This window comes from Pleurodeles waltl, chromosome 4_1 (genome assembly GCF_031143425.1).
Source record: "Pleurodeles waltl isolate 20211129_DDA chromosome 4_1, aPleWal1.hap1.20221129, whole genome shotgun sequence".
NCBI lineage: Eukaryota > Metazoa > Chordata > Amphibia > Caudata > Salamandridae > Pleurodeles > Pleurodeles waltl.
In genome coordinates this window covers 807,860,831-807,879,402 of record NC_090442.1, presented here as the reverse complement: position 1 = coordinate 807,879,402, position 18,572 = coordinate 807,860,831, and the positions used below count along the sequence as shown (strand labels likewise).

Below are 18,572 nucleotides of genomic sequence, written 5' to 3'. Positions count from 1 at the left end.
ATTCATCCTCTGACCTTGGATCAACCGCAACCTGCTCCAGGAACCACTGTAACAGCAACAAAGTATCTGCAAGGGATACTTTTCTTCTGCAACTTAATCTCCAGCCAGCAACTGAAACAGTTTCCATGGTGTTCACGCTCTGAGGACTCCCTGTCTTCACCCTGCACCAGAAGGACCAAAGAATTCTCCTGTGGGGTGACAGAATCACTCCGCTGCTCATGCAGGCACCATCTAAGTTGACGACTGGTTCTCTTGGGCTCCTCTCCTGGCGACGAGTGTGCTCCTTGGAACACAAAGGGTGGACCCCATCGACACAGACTGTCCTGAGGTCCTGCTATTGCAATTTGGAGGAGGTAAGACCTTGCCTTCCCCCAGAACAACAGTACCCTTTTGCACCATGTCTTCTTCACCTCCTGAGGCCTCTGTGCACTATTTGCCAAATTTCTTCATGCACAACCTGGTCCAGGTCCCCAGCACTCTATCCTGTGATGCAAAACTCACTGAGTTGTTCTCCAGCACCATGGAACCTTCCTGTTTAGTGCTGCACCAACTGCATTTTGCACCTTCTTTGTCCCCATGCCCTGGGACTCCCATGGGTGCGATCTGATGCTCTGAGGGCTCTCTACAGTGATGAGAGCCCCCTCTTCCTTCTCACATAGGGTTGAGGCCCCCAGGTCTCTCCTGAGTCCAGATAGCCTGGTTGATGCAAACACGACTTTGCTGGAAGCAAGGCTTGTTGGAAGAATCCAGTGCCAAAACTCGCCTGCATCAACTTCATGACATGGGACATCCTTTACATCATGCAGGAACCCGCTGGCATCTTCCTAGGGTGCATTTCTGCAGTCTTCGTCCAACTGGGGACCCTTTTTTGCACCCTCTTCTGGGTTGGCAGGGGCTCTTGTCCTTCCTGGAACTTCTTTCGACTTCTGGACTTGGTCTCCTTCTTTTGCAGGTCTTCAGGTCCAGGAATCCACTGTTTGTTGTTTGCAGACTTGGTTGGTTCTTGCAATAATTCCAATCACGAGGTGTAGTGTGTCCTAAGGAAACTTGCAGTACTTTACTCCTGCTTTTCTGGGCTCTGGGGTGGGGTAATTTACTTACCTTTACTGTATTCTTACTCTCCCAGCGATTCTCCAAACCCTACACTTGTCTGGGGGGAATTCTCGATTCGCATTCCACTTTCTTAGTATTTGGTTTTTGTTGCCCCGAGACCTATTTTCTCCCATTGCATTCTGTAGCATTTCCTATAGTTTGCACTATCCTATGTCTAATTATTTGCCTTATTTCGATGTATAGTGTATATATTGTGTATAATATTTACCTCCAGAAGGAGTATTGCCTCTAGGATATTTTTGGTAACACTGAGTATTGTCACTACTTGTGTATAACTACTGTGTAACTATAAGTGGTATTGCATGAGCTTTGCTTGTCTCCTAGTTCAGACTAAGCTGCTCTGCTATAGCTATCTCTGTCAGCCTAAGCTGCTAGAACACTACTACATTTCACTAATAAGGGATAACTGGACCTGGTTTAAGGTGTAACTACCCAATACAAACCAGACCAGCTTCCTACAGAGATAGCAAAGCATTCAGGGAACTGAAAATGTCTCTGCCAGGATAGGATGTGCCATAATAATATGTTGTGATTTAACCTGAAAGAACTAGTTATTTATTTTTAAGAAAATTGTTATTATATGATGAGCATAATTTCTGCTTATACTACGGAACCAGCAGACAAAACTTGCTCAAGGACTCAGTGAACAGTTTATTAGGAATGACCATTTTATATGTTAAACAGAGAAAAAGTGGTCTATCACTACAATCAGGGTTTCAATAGCAAGTGAGAGAGCTTCTTTTGTTATGTTCACAGTTTTATAAGCACATAATTAATCAAAGATGTCCTGGTGATAGTTATGCCTTCTATTGGTTAGTTATTTATATAAATAAGTCTTTAGTAATTTCCTAACCTCTCTGTGATTAGCCATTGTACATAATTAAATGGGAAGTGCATTCCACAACCTGCATACAAAAACGACACCTACTTGACTAGCTGAACATATGTTAGGGAGAGTCAGAAGCCAGGCAGAGGACACGCGCAGATCCTAAGGTGGAGTATAGATCTCAGTAACATTCTTCAGAAATCTGGGAAAAGGTCCCTATATGCTTTGCAACTAATGATGAGTACTTTGAATGTTATCTTCTTCTCAGTTGACAGCAGTGTAAATGGTCAAGATGGTGGGAAACATGTTATTCAAGATACCTCCAGCATGATGATTGCTGCTATATTTTGGACAATCAGGAGCTCTTAGGGTGGGGTCAGACAGAAAGAGTTGCAGTGATCATGCCAGGACCCCACTGTTGCTTTAATCACTGCCAGTTTATGAACTAAAGATATTTTAGGGGTCTGACCAAGCCCAAATTCGAAACCTCTACAAATTTTAAGGCTCTTCCAGCCATACGTACTTTGATATATGAGTTGCCTTCATGAACATTACTGAAAGATGAACGGTGATAAAACCATGATAGAGGAAAGAGAGTGGGGCCTCTTGTTGGCTGTCAGTTTATACCCTGTTTAAGTAAGGACCCTCACTTTATTCAGGGTAAAGGAAATACACAGCGTAGATAACCCTTGCTCACCCCCTTGTTAGCTTGGCACAAACAGTCAGGCTTATCTCAGATGTCATTTTTAAATTATTTGCACAAACACACACAGTAACACAGTGAAAACTCCACAAACTGAATCCACACAAGTTTAGAAAAATAGTGAATATTTATCTAAATCAAACAAGACCAAAATGACAAAAATCTAACATACACAAGAAAAGAGACTTAATCCATAGAAATCAAAGGATGTGTTGCTTTAGCACAAAGTACCTGGTATGCGTCAAAAATAAAGCTGCACCGGTGAGCGTGCATCGGAAAAGCAAGCAATGCGTCAATTCCTTATTTGCAAGTGTGGTCATGCGTCAATTCTTTCTCCACCGGGCAAGAGATGCATCAAATCTTTCCTCGCAGGGAAGTGATGTCAATTGCTGGACAAGCAGCCTCAGGTCTGTGTGGTGATGTTGAAGGTTTTGCCGCCCAAAGTCAGTGTGTGGAAAATTCTGACGGACTGTGCAAAGGGTCCACATTGAGAACAGGTGCTAAATCAATTCTCCAGCCATCGAGGCAGGCACTGCATCAAATGTTCCGCCATGGGACAGGCGCTCCGTCGATATTTGTGGCACGCACACAGCGGTGCATGGATTTTCTCCCACAGGTTACCAATTACCTCTTCTAAGGGCCCAGGGACTGGATTTGGCACCACTTAGCAAGTCAGGACTCTCAGCAGAAGATTCCAGGCACTGACAGAAGAAGTATTTGATGTCCCTGAGAATTCAGAACAAGGAGCAAGTTCAATCCAAACCATTGGAGAAACTTCACAAGCAGGGTTTCAGAAAGCAAAGGCCAGTCCCTTCCCTCTTAAGACAGAAGCAGCAGCATCCACAGTCCAGTACAGCAAGGCAACAGACAGAGTGGCAGATTCTCCTCAAGCTCTTCTCCTTGGCAGAGGTTCTTCTTGACCCAGAATCCATCTTAAAGTCTGGGGTTTTGGGAACTACTACTTACACTAATTTCTGCCTTCGGAGTAGGCAAACATCAAAGGAAGGTCTTTGTAGTGCAGGAGACGCTGCCTCTTCCTTACCTTGCCCCAGACACACATCAGGGGGTTAGAGACTGTATTGTGAGAGGACAGGCATAGCCCTTCAAGTGTAGGTCACAGCTTCTCCCCCCCCCCCACTCCAGCCCAGGAAGCCTCATCAGGATATGCAGGACACACCTCAGCTCCCTTGGTGTCACTGTCTGGAGGGAATTCACAAACAGCTCAAATGTCAGTCTGACCCAGACATGTATTCAGCAGACAGGCAGAAGCACTGAATGGTTAAGCAATAAAATGCTTTCTAAAGTGGCATTTTCAAACAGACAATCTAAAAACCAACTTTACCAAAAGATGTATTTTGTAAATTGTGAGCTGAGACCCCAAACTCCACCTCTCTGTCTGCTCCCAATGGGAAACTGCACTTAAAAGATACTTAAAGGCAACCCCATGTTAACATATGGGAAAGATAGGCCTTGCAATAGTGAAAACAAATTTGGCAGTATTTCTCCATCCGGACACGTAAAACACACCAGTACATGTCCTACCTTTTAGATATACTGCACCATGCCCATGGGGCTACCTAGGGCCTAACTTAGGGGTGACTTACATGTAGTGAAATGGAAGTTTTGGGCCTGGCAAGTGGGTACACTTGCCAGGTCGAATTGGCGGTGCAAAACCGCACACACAGGCACTTCAGTGGCAGGCCTGAGACATGTTTACAGGGCTACTCGTGTGGGGAAATCAAATCCCAATATCTTTAAGACAGAGAGCACTTGCACTTTAGCACTGGTTAGCAGTGGTAAAGTGCCCAGAGTATCAAAACCAGCAAAAACTAATTACAGCCCAGGGTTCAACAACAGGAGGTCAGAGCAAAAAGGACAGGGAAACCACACCAAGAGCTGTCAGGTCTAAAACTTGAGAACAGCATTTTTGCTGGTGGAGGGTACACAGGAAACATGTTTATTATCCCAGTCATCTAGTGGCCAGAAAAAATCTTTTGTGAAGTGAGCAGAGTTAAACGCCCCTCCCCCCCCACCCCCCGGCAAAGGGATGTGCCTATGTGTCCACCTATAGTTTTTCCTGTCTGCAGGTCACCGAATGATCATAGTGTTTGGATTTAATTACCTGCTGCTCAATCAGAATCCTACATCATTGAATATCTACATCATCACATGATGTTAAACAACCACCCAAGCAGCCGTATGTGATGGAGGTTGTTGGCAAATGTAGTTCCTAGTTCATTTCTTGGTTGCGAGTTGGGGTGCTTGCATTCAGATGTCAGCATTGTGACCTTCTGTGACATATTTTACTTAAAAAAGACGGATAATGATAGTGTGATTCTAACCACTGTGACAGGTCTTGGGATTTCAATTGTGCAGTCATCAGCTTCTTGTGCAACTGCCATATTGAACTTGTGAAGCTTCGTCATTACAAAGTAAATCCTAGACCCCTCTGGAATGGCCATAGCAAACTCGGTGTTGAGCTCTTATGCAAGCAGGTTTCAGTCAAGAAAGAGAAAAGTCCATTTGCCGCTGTGGAGAATATCTGCAATTTAGAGTAAGCTGTGTGTGGGAAAACTTTAGGATGTCCAGCTGTAAATATCTGACTAAGCACAGCCTTTTCAAGCTTAATGTGTAAGGAGGAGCTGGAAAGAGGACAAGGCTTCTTCTGTTGATTATTTCCAGCTACCGAATCAGTGTTTATATTTGATTGACCTGTACCTTGTTTTAAGTTAGAAGGCAGGCTAGAAATTGGATTACATCCTCCCAATGAATCAGACCTATGCAAGCCTCAACTATTGCTTTCCCTGTGTTTAAACCTAAGGTATACACATAAATACATGTCCCATTGTGAAACACAATACATAATTAATGACACAGATTATGTGCTGGGACCATGAAGATAAATACCTTAATAGACTCAGGGAATTAGATGGCACTGCAGCCTCCTAGTTTACTAAAACAGAAAAAGGAATCTTTAAGTTCTCAGAAAAAGCCCTCCAATCATCTGCAATTCTAAATCAAGATACACCAACAGGAGGACTACATAGGAAATCCGAAAAGGGCAACCCACTTAACAGAAAGTACTTTGCAAGACAGATTGATTGGACCCCCAAATCCCCCCATTTCTTTTAAAAAACTCAGCAATTGAGTGCATCATCATGAATTCTATATCCCCAGAACATGTGCACCCTTTCAAAACCTTCCATATCCAAGCCTGACTAGCCATTCATTCTGCCATTTTCTCCGTCATTCAGGCGTTTTGCAAGTTCCAGGGTCTGCCTTTGGGTATGGATACACTGCAATGATCCACCTCTGAAAAAGCTCATAGCACCATTTTAGCACTAGCCTTAGCCCTCTGCAAGCGATGAAATCTGATTGAGCTGCCTACATGTTTTCCTAAACCCAAAGAAATACAATGTTTGACATTCTACAAGCAGCTTCTTGATCCGGTCAGAAAAGTGAGCAACTGGTACCTGATGACATGCCCTAACTCTCCACAGGATAGAAGTTAGAACTGTAAAGGAAGACTGAAACACAGGTTTCGGCCTCTTTCTGAGAAGCTGGCACTGGGGTCAGTTGTGGGCAGCAAAACAGGCTCCATTAAGTATGAAGGTGGCGGGCTGGCTGCCAGTGGTTTTTGCTCTGTAATAGCGCTATACATATCGGAGCAGTTTCACTTTCTGTATTTATACATACAAAGGTAATGTGTATTCCGGTTTGAATGGCATTGGTGCTGTACAACACACAAAGGCAATATGCATTCTGGTTTGAATGTCATTGGTGCTGTACCCACCAAGGACAATATGGATGCTTGCATTGTAGTAGTGATTTCCATATTAGGACATTTATTTTTGTGTGACAGTGGTGCTGTACGTATCAGGACAATGTAGATGCAGGTACTACTGTGTGTTTAACAGAGTAGCAGATTACGATTTCTGGATTGGCAAAGGTTTGTTTACATATTGAAACATGGTATAGACTGGCATGGTGTGCACTTTTCATAATTGGATAGTATGGAAATAGGGCCATATAGCCTAATAAAAACTTTAATATCGGATGCGAGAAACTTTATAAACAAGCATTTCAAAAGCATTTGCTTTTGCCTTGCCCAGCCCTCTTCCCAAAGCAGAAGCATCTGTTCATTTTAAGGCTTGTTTTTGAGTTACAGGTTGCTCAGCTTATACACTAGTGTGCATGTTAACATTAACTGATTCCTCTCATACCTGAGCCTGCATGAGATTCAGTGTATTCGAAATGCAGGTGTGGGCACCCTCAACATTGATTCTCAGTATGATCCAAATTGCCACAATTGTGACCGGTTGAATTATAGCACTGTTGGTTCACCATTGTGCAATGGATACCCACAATATGGAAAGGATTACCACCATACTCTTTGGACCACCATAACACAGTGGATCTACACAATATATCACCAATCTTTCAGGGTAGGAATTATGATAGAGATTGTCATCATTATACCAAGAATGGCCATAAAATATCAAGAATTACCATGTTATGCTAGGGCCATTATTTTTCTAGTGGTGGCCAACATGCCATGGGCGCCACAAATTACCAAACATTGGCAGGATTGTGCCAGAGTCAGCCAAGAAATAGGACTATTGTGAAACTTTTTTTTACCAGAAAAGGGGAATCGGTGTCCTCATATGATGTTTGCAATTGTGCACAAATGTACCATTGTGCTTGGTTATCCATAATATGCCAACGATTACTCCCTGTGAGAAAGTGGTTTCATAGTTGGCATGGCTGAGTGTCCACCAGAGACAATAAAGTCATTATCTTTTTAGAACCATTCAAAGGCTTCAATAATTTAAACCTGAGTTCAGCCTGTGGTACCTGTGAAGCAGTGCAGACATGCTTAACTTACAGAAAATGTGTAAAGCATTTATAAGTACCAAAACATCTAAAATGAAAACATAACACAACAAAATCCCAGACCAATTTATAAAAAGTGAGACATGTAATAAGCAAAATACACTTAAACAACAAAAATCCAATAATAGTGATAAAGTTTAAATATTTAGGTGACAAAGCACAAATGCCAGTTAATGGTTAGAGGAGATCATGACTTAGACATGATTCAAGGCCGAGCACAGGATGGACAAACCTGTAAGTAAAGAACTTCGACAAAGCTTCTGAGCCCCAGTTTGAAAAGGGACTGTTTCATTTTTCTGAGGAAAAACTCTACTCCATGCTTGACCAACCTGAAATTCTATCCAATGCTGTATAACTGACAGTCAGATACATTTTGTGGTCGATCTCATTGAAGCTATGCAGCAAAGGTTTTCATAAAGTTCCCAAACTTCTTTTGGTGCATTAATAACAGGAGTACACTTCCAAGGGCCCCAAGACCTCAGGGAGGCACTTAGGGGATCAGCCCTATGATCCTTGGAGATCTTTCTGTCCTTGGATTTCAAGTAAAGGGGGAATAACCTCCTCAGGTCCTTCTCGAATGTCACAGATGCCAATTGCAGCAACTTCAGTTCACCTGTGTTGTTCCGCAAGTTCAGCAGTTTTCTGGAGAAGGCTGGGTGAGGGTCCAGCTTTGTAGGGTTCACCAACCTGTGGGTGAGGGACACACTAAGACACTCCTAGTTTGGCTCTGATCTACTTTTGCAGTAGTTCTTGGCAGGGCATTTTCTACATGTTGACAATCTGCAGTCACAATAGGCTTGGACTCTGAGCCCTGGGGGTGTATGTGGAGAGTTTACTGTGGTAATCCTGGTGTAGCCTGAGGTGGGCACTGTACCCACAATATATCCACAGACAGAAGTCTGGTAGGACAAAAGCAGGGTCCTTCAACAACTAGACAGGCAATACACAAGATGTCGTAGAATCCTGCCTGCTTCCTTTGACGGGTGCAATACATGTGCTTCAGACAGTCCTGTAATGTAGGATTTGTCATTGTAGTTTCAATAGGAACGCCACAGTGACAGAGAGGAGTCCCCATTGCCCATTCTGGTCCGTCTACTATGTACTTCTGGGAGGAATTACACACATAATTCCCACTTCATTCAAGGCTGATCACAGGTTGGGAGTAGCTGGAGAGCTAACCTAAACTAGCCTCCTGAAAGCTGCGGCAGCTAACAGGTAACTGGAGAAAATTGGGTTATTGATTCAGGAGTGTGTGGAATCCTACTCAAAGAAAAAACACAATTCTTGTCCGGGCGATATGCAAGCAAATCCCAAATTAACTTGTGCTTAACCCTCTGGTAGCTTGGCACAAAGTATTCAGGCTTATCTTAGAGGCAATTTCTTGGTGAGGTATTTTTGCAGTGCTTCAAACTGTAATAAAATGAAAACACAAGACAAGAAAATTCCCAAGCCATTTAGGAAAAGTAGAGTAAAATATACTAAATTATTTGACACTAAAATGACAAAAGCCCAATCAATAGAACAGGAGATATTGAATTGTAAAGCATTAAGTAAAAATAGTGCTTAAAAGCAGAAAGTGTCAACTGTGGTTATCTGGTTGCACTGGAACGTAGAAAGTCACAAGTTTCAGGCCAACCACGATGGAGCATGGCTCCAGGAATCAAGTTATCAGCACTTTGAAATACACCTTAAATCCTAGTTGCAGAGGGTTGTGCTGTGCAGCTGTGGTACATGAGCTACAAGAGCTGTGATGTAGGCATGTGTCAAGGATGTGTCACTCAGCGGTGGTTCCGATGAGCTGTGAGGGCTGCGATGTGGGCTTGAGTAGGTTTTGCGTCTGTTCTGATGGAGACCACAGCTTGCTGGCATAGCACCTTTAGCCCCACGTACAAGGGTCCAGGACTGGAAGGGCACCACTTGGGGCATTGGGACTCACAGCTGGCAGAGTCCTGGAGCAGGGGCAGGAGAGGTAGATCCTTTTCTGTCCCATAGGCTCTGATCAGGAGACCTGCCAACTAGCCCTTGGAGTCACTCTGATGGTCCTGGGTTCAAGATGCAAGTCCAGGCCTTCTCAATCAGACAGCAGGGCAGCAGACTAGCAGGCCAATCCGTCTTGCAGCACAGCAGCCCTTCTTCTGAGTCTTCCATAGGTTAAAAGTGCACTGATGAGTTGGGTATGAGGATTCACTATTTATACCTGGTGCCCACTTTAAAGTAGGAGAATCTTCTAAAGTCCTTCCCCTACTGAGGTGTCTAGATTTGGAATTTCCTCCCTCCCTGCCCTGGCTCCAGTGTGTCTGGGGCAAAAAAGACTAGTGTAAACAATTTGTGAGCGTGCAAGTGTAGTGTCATATGTGACAGCTTCTCCCTCTTATTCTGACCGAGATGGCCCATCCTGACAATACCTGTTCCCCCTTTGTCTCACTGTCTGCGAGTAATACATAAAGACCAGCCGCCATTTACACCTAGTCAGATGACCAAAGATACAGTATGCAGTCACCAAATGGTTAGAACAAGAAAATACCAACTTCCTAAAATTGGCACTTTACAATATTGTGATGTAAAATTAAACTTTACCATTAAAATTAGTTTTAAATTACAATTCTTTAGAGACAAAACTCAACTTTCCTGCGTGCTCCCAAATGACCATTATCACTTATTAAATTCAATGAGGTAACCCAATGTTTTTCCATGGGAGAGGCAGGCATTGTAGTAGTGAAAAACAATTTAAGGGTTGTTCCCTACTAGCAGGGCATGTAAAAGCTAGAAGTACATGTCTACTTTTTTTTAAATACACCCATCTTGCCTCATGGGCTGTTTATGGCCTACCCGAGGGATGGAGTACTTGTATTAAAACAAGAGATTTATGCTCCCTTTAAGGTTTATTTTTTCAGGTTAAAGTGACAGTCTGAAACTGCACACACAGGCTGTAATGGCAGGCCTGGGACATGCTTAAAGGGCTACTAAAGTGGATAGCACAATCAGTGCAGCATGCTCAATAGCATTTAATGTACAGGTCCTGGGTACATAAAGTGGCATGTGACTTATAATCAAATTAAATATGCCAATTGGATGTAAGCCAGTATGTCATGTTTTAGGAGAGAGCACAAGTGCTTTAGCACTGACTAGCAGTGGTAAAGTGCATAGTCCTAAAGGCGAATAAAACCTGGTTCAGAAACAGGAGGGTGAAGGCATAAAGTTTAGGGATGTCCCTGCAGAGATGGCCAAGTCCAACAGTAACTTTCTAAAATTAACTTTTCCTTAATATTTATTAAGAGTGGTTTAAATAATTATTTTTAGCTGTTCCCTCTTATGAATTAGAAGTATTAATGTTTTAATCTACACCAGGCCTGCCACAGTGAAAATAGCTTTTTGGCTATGCCACTGTAGGAATGTGTTAACAATAATTTTCTACAAGTGCCACTTTTGAATATCATGCACATTTTGGATGCCAACGGCTTAATAGGGATAACATCTTAATAATTAAAAGAGATGTTTTTACTTGTCAAAAAGGGTTATTTTAAAAAGTCACACTTCAGGTTTAACCTGCTGCTGTCCGGTCATAATGGGAAGTCTGAATCCATGTTTACTTTGTCACACTAGTGGATGGCACAATAAGTGCTGCGCTGCAGTCTACAGGTGACCTTTAATGTTGCGTGCCATGTGTGTATTTACTCAGTATATGGCCTTGTAGCAAAAGTTAAATAAGCCAGTCTGGGATTAGGCAATTCAACATGTTTTAGGAGTCAGATCACATTCACAGGGCACTAGACAGCGCTGCCCTGGTTAGTAGATCCTAACAAACAGCAATAAATGTCAGCAATAAATTGGGGTTACACCGTAAAAAGGGTCCTTTTCTCACACTACCATACTGCTAGGATTACCATTATGTCATGGGTGAGTACCACTGTGCCATGAATGCACTCAGTTTATCACCCTCTGTCGGTGCCATTATTCTATCAGGGATGGGCATTATGTCATGGATGTCCACAAATTGTCAAGATTTGGCACGATAATGTAATGACCACCATTCCTGTTTTGGAAGTGTCCCACTTGAAAGATAGGCTGGCAGAACAAGCTCCTTTTTTAAACTTTTACCATGCAGGTGGACGAATTCTTTCCACCTGGATATTGGCAAACTAGTGGGTTGTCTCTTGGGTTTTCTCTTGATGATGTGACAGAAATCCTTTTTGTAAAAAAGAAAATAGCCAAAACAGATTTGCCTCAAGGTGCCTCTTGGCAGTGCCGCTCAGGTGAAACCTAAAATATGATCTCCGCAGCACTCTAGTCCTAGCACCATTACCCCTGGCATCCTGAGAACTCCTCATGACTCACTTAACTGGCACTGGAACATGTGCAGGGGTATTATGTACTGGACTGAAACCTGGTGTTATTTCCATTGGCATATGGTTTTGTATCAACATGTCTTCTTTCAACGACACCGGATCACACAAGCACAATATCTCTTGCGGGATAATATCTGCCTACTGTGCATCTAATTATTTGTATCTGGTAAAATCATTTTTACACATGCAGTTTGCAGATTTGGATACATTACTACCTGGGCATACCCTAACAGATTTCATTAGTACAGTTTCAAAACTGCCTGTGGTTTGTTTAGTTTTTATATCCTACATATTTGAAGAATTCTTAGAGTTTCTTTAGGGGGGAAACCCATTCCTGAACTCCTCTGTAGAGGGCATGACTTGGTGGTTAATCTTGCTTAAACTATCGAATGTGTGGCTAGTTTGGGCACATTTTCCAGGCCTGATGTTCTTTCCCAGCCTTTCCTTGAAGGTTCTGCCAAACTTCACTAAGCTTATACTAACTTTGCACTCAGGGAGCAGTCACCATTTTCTCTTCCTAAAGTACTTCTAATTGAATACAGTCCCTGTGCTGTCGGATGATTTTGAAGGATTGCCATCATTACTGTTTCTCATCCATAATTCTTCTTGTGTCCAACTGGCCACATGCACATAATAGCTGACATAGCTGCACAAACTGAAAGAACACTGCTTCACGCACTATAGGTCCATACTAATATGTTCTGGCTATCAAGACCTCATAGGCAGTGCACATTGCCACTTAATGTGCCATCTCAGACTGTCTTCACGTTCTAAATCACGTGGCAGAAAAAGTGGTGTAACACAGGCCCCTGTGGCGCAGAGGGGCATCCCTAAAGGGAGTCTCCAGCCCTTCAAGGAGTCCCAACTCAGCCACAGGTCAATGAACATCTGTGAGATATGGGTAACTCAGGGTGGAGAGGTGTCCTCCTCATATTCTGCGGGGGAGGGGACACACCATTTTGCGTTGCGCCACTGGCACCTCAAACTTATCTAGTTTTCCATATATACGTATGACTTTTTCCACCTCTCAAGCTCCCTCCCCTCAAGAAGCTGAAATCTGCTGCTTGCGTTGAGAGCTGTTGGATGGAGGATGACACGCTGGGCACTGAAGATGTCACACTGGGGCTTCCATTGCAGAACTTCCATCTGCAGTATGTACTACGGTGCTTTCTTAAGCTTACTCCCTTCTAACAGAAGTAAATGTTTGTTTCAAAACAAAGCAATTTGTTGCATGTTTGACAATCTTTTCTTCTATCCAGTGGGAGATTATACGAAGTATTGTGGAACAACTACACTGTTACAGAACAAAGATTAGTTGCCCTGTCCTGATGCGCCCATTCATTCTCCAGGGACCCTCCACTCGACAAACAGTGTGAGGATACATAATATCTTGCGCACAGCTCTCCACGAGTAGGAACATTGTTTCATCATTTTCCATAGCTATATGTGTTTTTCACAATATCATTTTATCTGCAACATAAAATGGAGTGTTATATACTGTAGCAGTGCTTTCAAGTTATTTTTTTTTCTAAAGTATGATTGTTTATTCCTTTCATCCAAGGACGGAGAATCGAGTATAAAGCAAGTGGAAACATTTCACCATGTACTTCTTCACCATTGAAAACCGAGCACCCATTTATAGCTAGCAGAAAGCAGAAACAACTGCTTGCTTATGTTCTGAAAGAATTCTACAGAATATCGTTTCAAAATATGTTTTTGGCTTGGAAAGAAATCGCAAAAACCACAAAATATAACTGTGTTGCAATTCTGTCAGCAAGATTAGTCATTGAGTTAAGATTTTGTAGAACAAAGGTATCCTATGTGTTTTATCTACAGATGAAAGACCAAATGGGGCTACTATCCCTCCTTTGCCCCTAAGCATGGGTGACTGGGGAAAGCTAGGATAGGGGGTGCGGGGGAGGGGGGATTGGGGGAGAAAATATTCCTTGGGACAGAGGTGAACACTCATCAATGCCACTACAAAGGTTAATGCTATGTGTGAACTACGTAACTTAGAAAGCCTGAAGAGCTTGTTTGTACTGGTATTTACATAAGGCGAAGCTAGCTAGAAAGCAAGGGAACGCTGTACATTACACAAGGGAGTCCTTAGAGTACATAGATGATGTAATCCTCAGATGATGTACACAAATACTTTTCAGACATTTAGGCAGAGGGAGATTAAGTGATTTGCCCAGTATCAAAGTTGGCAGTTTTAGCCACTACGCCATGTTTCCTCCGTTTGGAAGGAGGCATTCACATTCTTAGCTCATGTTAACAATAAAACACAGCAGTGGGGAAGCCCAAATGATAACTTGTGTTTACTGCAAACTAGAAAGCAGTATAGCAAAATAATTAAAAGACGATTTTTTTTTAACTGACCCGGGCTCTTGTTTGAAAAAGGCCATTTCGAGCATGACATTAAAATACATAAAATTTAGGAGCATGTAAATAGGGGTTATCTCAATATAAGTCTTCTGAATATAATCGTGTCTAAGAAACGAGTTACTTGGCAGCAAAAACTTATCTAATGAGCAGGTGGCAGGACCTCCTGCCCAGGGGAGCGCACAACATCTTTGAGGAAAAGATATTCATGAAAACAAAAAATCCCACTCCCGGGTGCCAGGACTGAAAGGTAAGTTACGCTGTGCAGAAACGCGTGCATGTACTTCCTTGATCTATGTGGATCCTGGGTCTACTAGAACCACAACATTTAGCAAGCGTGTTTAAGGATAATGAATACTTCAAACCAATATGAAATGGTCAGTGGCGGTCCGTCCTTTAGGGCGGAGGGGCCACACCCCCCCACCTTTTGCTCCTCATGAAGAGTGTCTGTCAGGCTGAACAAAGGACAGCCTGGCAGACACTCTCCATGTTCAGCTCAGGCAGCCAGGAGCAGACATGCGTGATTTGCGCAGACTCCTGGCTGCCTGAGCGGAACTTTGCTGGGCTGAGGAGGTCACAGCTCCTATGGGCGTGACCTCCTCAGCTCAGCAAAGGTGCCTCGAGGCCCTCCCCTGGGTGACGAGGAGAGCGTCACCAATTGACACTCTCCCTGGGCGCTTCAGTTTAAGCCCTGAAGTACCCAGTGAGGGTGTCAATCAGTGATACTTCATCACAGAGTAGGGTGGGGTCAGCAGTCTCACTGACCCCATCCCACTCTGTGACGAGGCTGGGACTGCTGCCTTCTCTCATTGGCTGACCTGTGGTCAGCCAATGAGAGAAGGCAGCAGTCCCAACCCTCCTGGGACCTGGAGGCTGAAAGTAAGTGTGTGTGTGTTTGTGTGTGTGTATGTGTGTGATGTTTTAAATTGAATGTTTGGTGCGTGCGTGCATGTTTGAATGGCATGAGTGTTAATGGATGTGCGTGCGTGCGTGTCTGTGTGTGAAAGAATGAATGTGTGTGTGTGTCTTGCCCGCCCCCCTCCCTCCTAAAGCTGCCGGCCGCCACTGGAAATGGTATCCATATTTGCTCATGAAATATTGCTACATACTTTGCTATCCATACGTAAAACAAGAATACTGCAATACATAGAAATACACAATTTTTTCACAAATAATATGTGTACCTCAAAGAGTCTGAACTTGGTCAGAGTTTACAAACACAGATAACATGTCTTGTGTCAGCCAATTGGGAGAAAGCCAACTTCCTCGTATTGTCTACATATAATATTCATTTTGGGACATGGCTTTCCTTCCGCATATGCAGCATCTTCTAGGCGTCCTGTATTGTGCACCACTTTTTCTATGATAAGTACCACTATTTATTGAAAGGAGACTAAAAAGATGTATTCCAACCAGAAGCTTTACTTTGATCTCCTCTGCCAACCTTTGAATTCCAGATGGTAGAGGTATGTTTGAAAGTAGTTGGAGGCTTTAAGCCAAAGCATGTTCTAAAAAATATGTGAGAATGGCTAAAGCTGCAGTACACTATACATTAAACACTAGTGTCTATGTAGGCATGTGCCCATGTTAAATTGTAATACAGTGGGTATAGTAAAATTCTATAGGCTCTGCATGTTTATTTCCAGAACTTCACTAACGATTTTAAGGCATTGAAAATCAATGAACAATGTAGAATGTAGGGTGGGGTATCTCGTACTGGTGCTGGGACCCAGTGCAGCCCTCTGGACTCATGCGGGAATCCCACAGGATAAGTGAAAGTACATATATATATATATATATATATATATATATATATATATATTCATTCACCGGTTATAGTTAACTGAAATAACTACAACTCACTCACCATCATGCACAGTGTTGTTATCAACGTTGTCATGTCAGATGTCATCAGTGATGTTATCAATGATGTCCTAGAACATATCATGAGTGATTCAGTATGTCAGGTCATTAGAAGTGCTTGGCGAGGTTGTGATTTATAGTTAATTGAGTTAAATATAACTGATACATTTTTTTTAAATGTCACATTAACCGTTGTTTTTTTAAAGTGAATTTGAGTTTTTTTTTTAAGTAAAGTAAGATAATATTGCCATACATAAATATCACTTTAATCTTTGGTTTTTTTGCAGTGAATTTCTAATGTTATTGATACTGTATCTAAATATAACTGTCACTTTAGTCTTAGTTTCTTTCAGTGAATTTCTTGGGTTTTGTAATGTAAAGTCAACTAAATCTATAAGGCAGGCCTATAGGCTTTATCAAGGGGTGACTACATCAATAAACAAGACAAAATTGGCTTGTCAAGGGATCATCACATCAATAGATAAGGATTGGCTTTGTGAAGGAATCAGGAAATCAATGTACAAAGGCAAGTCTTTTGGCTTTATCAAAACATCACCTGCTTAATAAAAACAACGTTGACATGTAAATAATCATCATTAAAGTCAATAGACTCCAGAGGTAGACGTTTCTAACATCTTAAAGCTCAACTTATATGCAGCTTCAAGCATGGCTTCAGAAGGCCTGTAGAAATTCACTGTTACCCATCTATAAACATACAGTCATTTGCCTACCAACAATAAAAAAGGTAACCTCTCTGTTAATCTTTAAAAATGATAAACCATTTTTCCAGTACAAATTTATGAATATTATCTTGCTGATTTTTTTAATTATGATGATAACATTTTCTTTTATTTTCAGAACGATATTCATATCTTGCTTGAAGCATACACAACAGATTTCTGTAGTTTGATGTCCGAAATTGAAATTCTTCAGAAGGAGAACAGAAGACTGCAAAAAATGTATTTTCAATTTAGTTAATTACTATTAAAATGCAAAATCTTAACATAGGGCGCTAACAATGTTAAATAATAAAAAATATGTTACTACTTAAACAGAATTAAGAGCCATAGTTCCTTTCTCCCATGGAATCCAAATCATGTCCGTTATTCCCATCACATAGTGCTGGCTGTGCCAATCTCATATCAGAGGAAATAGAAAACTTCAAAACATGAATAGACTTTGTTTGATATGATGATATAAAGGGATCTCTGCTTCATGGCCGAATGCTCTGACAAAGAGATGTTCTACAAACTATCTTTAACTGTTTTGTTACAATATGAACTTGCAGAAAACATTTGTGTGTGTGTGTGTGCGTTGGGGGAGGGGGAATGGTATTTTCTTCTGGAGTTAGGGTTTGAACTGAAGATTTTGGTGTGAGTAGCTGGCCTGCTGTGCTCTGACCATATGTCCAGAGCAGGTTCAATCATGTTCTCCGTTGTTCAGCTGAGTAGACTGCTAGGATCAGCAAACTAAACCTCAGAAAAAGTATCTCTGGGTGCAAGACAATGTTCCCTCTATTCTTCCCTCTGTATGCAGCAATAATTGTGCTCTGTGACTCCTGCCAAGGCTGTGTGCACCGAAGACAAGTGACATCTTAAGATACAAGCAAGGGCAGTGTGCAAGTTGCCAATGTCAGTGATGTAGCAAGAGTGCCATGGGCCCTATTGCAAACCAGAAAAAATTGACCCCCTCGCCTCTGAATTAGTAGTAGGAGGTGCTCCTTGCACCTGTGTACACTACTGCCACTGCATCTTGTGCCCTAATCATTCTACTTATAATTCCTCTCTTTTAGTTATCTCCCTGCCTCTCCTATCACCACTGTGCACCTTTTCCCAGCTTTTTTCACTTCCACTCTATCACATGTGTGGCCATATCTCCTTCCTCCCTTTTTGTGTTGTCTTCTCTCTCTTTATCTTCCCCATTTTGTTCTCCCTTCTCTCTTCCTCTTCTCTCTAAGCCTGTTTCCTCTCCCTTTAATCTGCACCCTACCCTTCTCCCCCACCCAATCACCATATAATCTCCCGATCCTCTGTCTCATTCCACCCTTTCTCCATCAACTTTATTTGAATATGCTTCTCTCTCACTCTAATTTTTCTCCTTGTCTCCGACCTCCTTGCTTGTTACCTCTCTGTCTTCCTATTCCCTTTTGTTTGTTTGTATCAGCACTGTTGTTACCGCCTTGGCCATCGACCCTGTTACATGGATAATTGCACGTTTGCTGATACGTTTGACTGTGAGCAAACTTCTTTTTCCTTTTGTGTCTCTCCTTAGCGCTCATGCTCATGGCAGCCATGGCACTTTGAATTGGCTTGCTTATCTCAACTGTTTTACTTTTAATTTTTAATTTATGTAGCAAGAAAAGTCTGATTAGGAATTTACAAAGTTATTAGCTTTAACTCGAGCAAGTGCAAGACCCATTTCATTGCAAATGCTTGTTCTCCTTTCC

General features: G+C 42.3%; 1 protein-coding gene across 1 annotated transcript in view; it reads left to right on the top strand.

The window, feature by feature from the left end:
• The window catches only part of LOC138287199 (protein NEDD1-like), a 224,377-nt gene extending 207,248 nt beyond the window's left edge, over positions 1-17,129 (top strand). The window contains exon 11 of the mRNA XM_069227559.1: positions 16,985-17,129. Coding sequence (XP_069083660.1) covers positions 16,985-17,104 — 120 coding nt within the window. The 3' untranslated portion in view covers positions 17,105-17,129. The remainder of the gene's footprint in view (positions 1-16,984) is intronic.
• Positions 17,130-18,572: the final 1,443 nt, after the last annotated feature.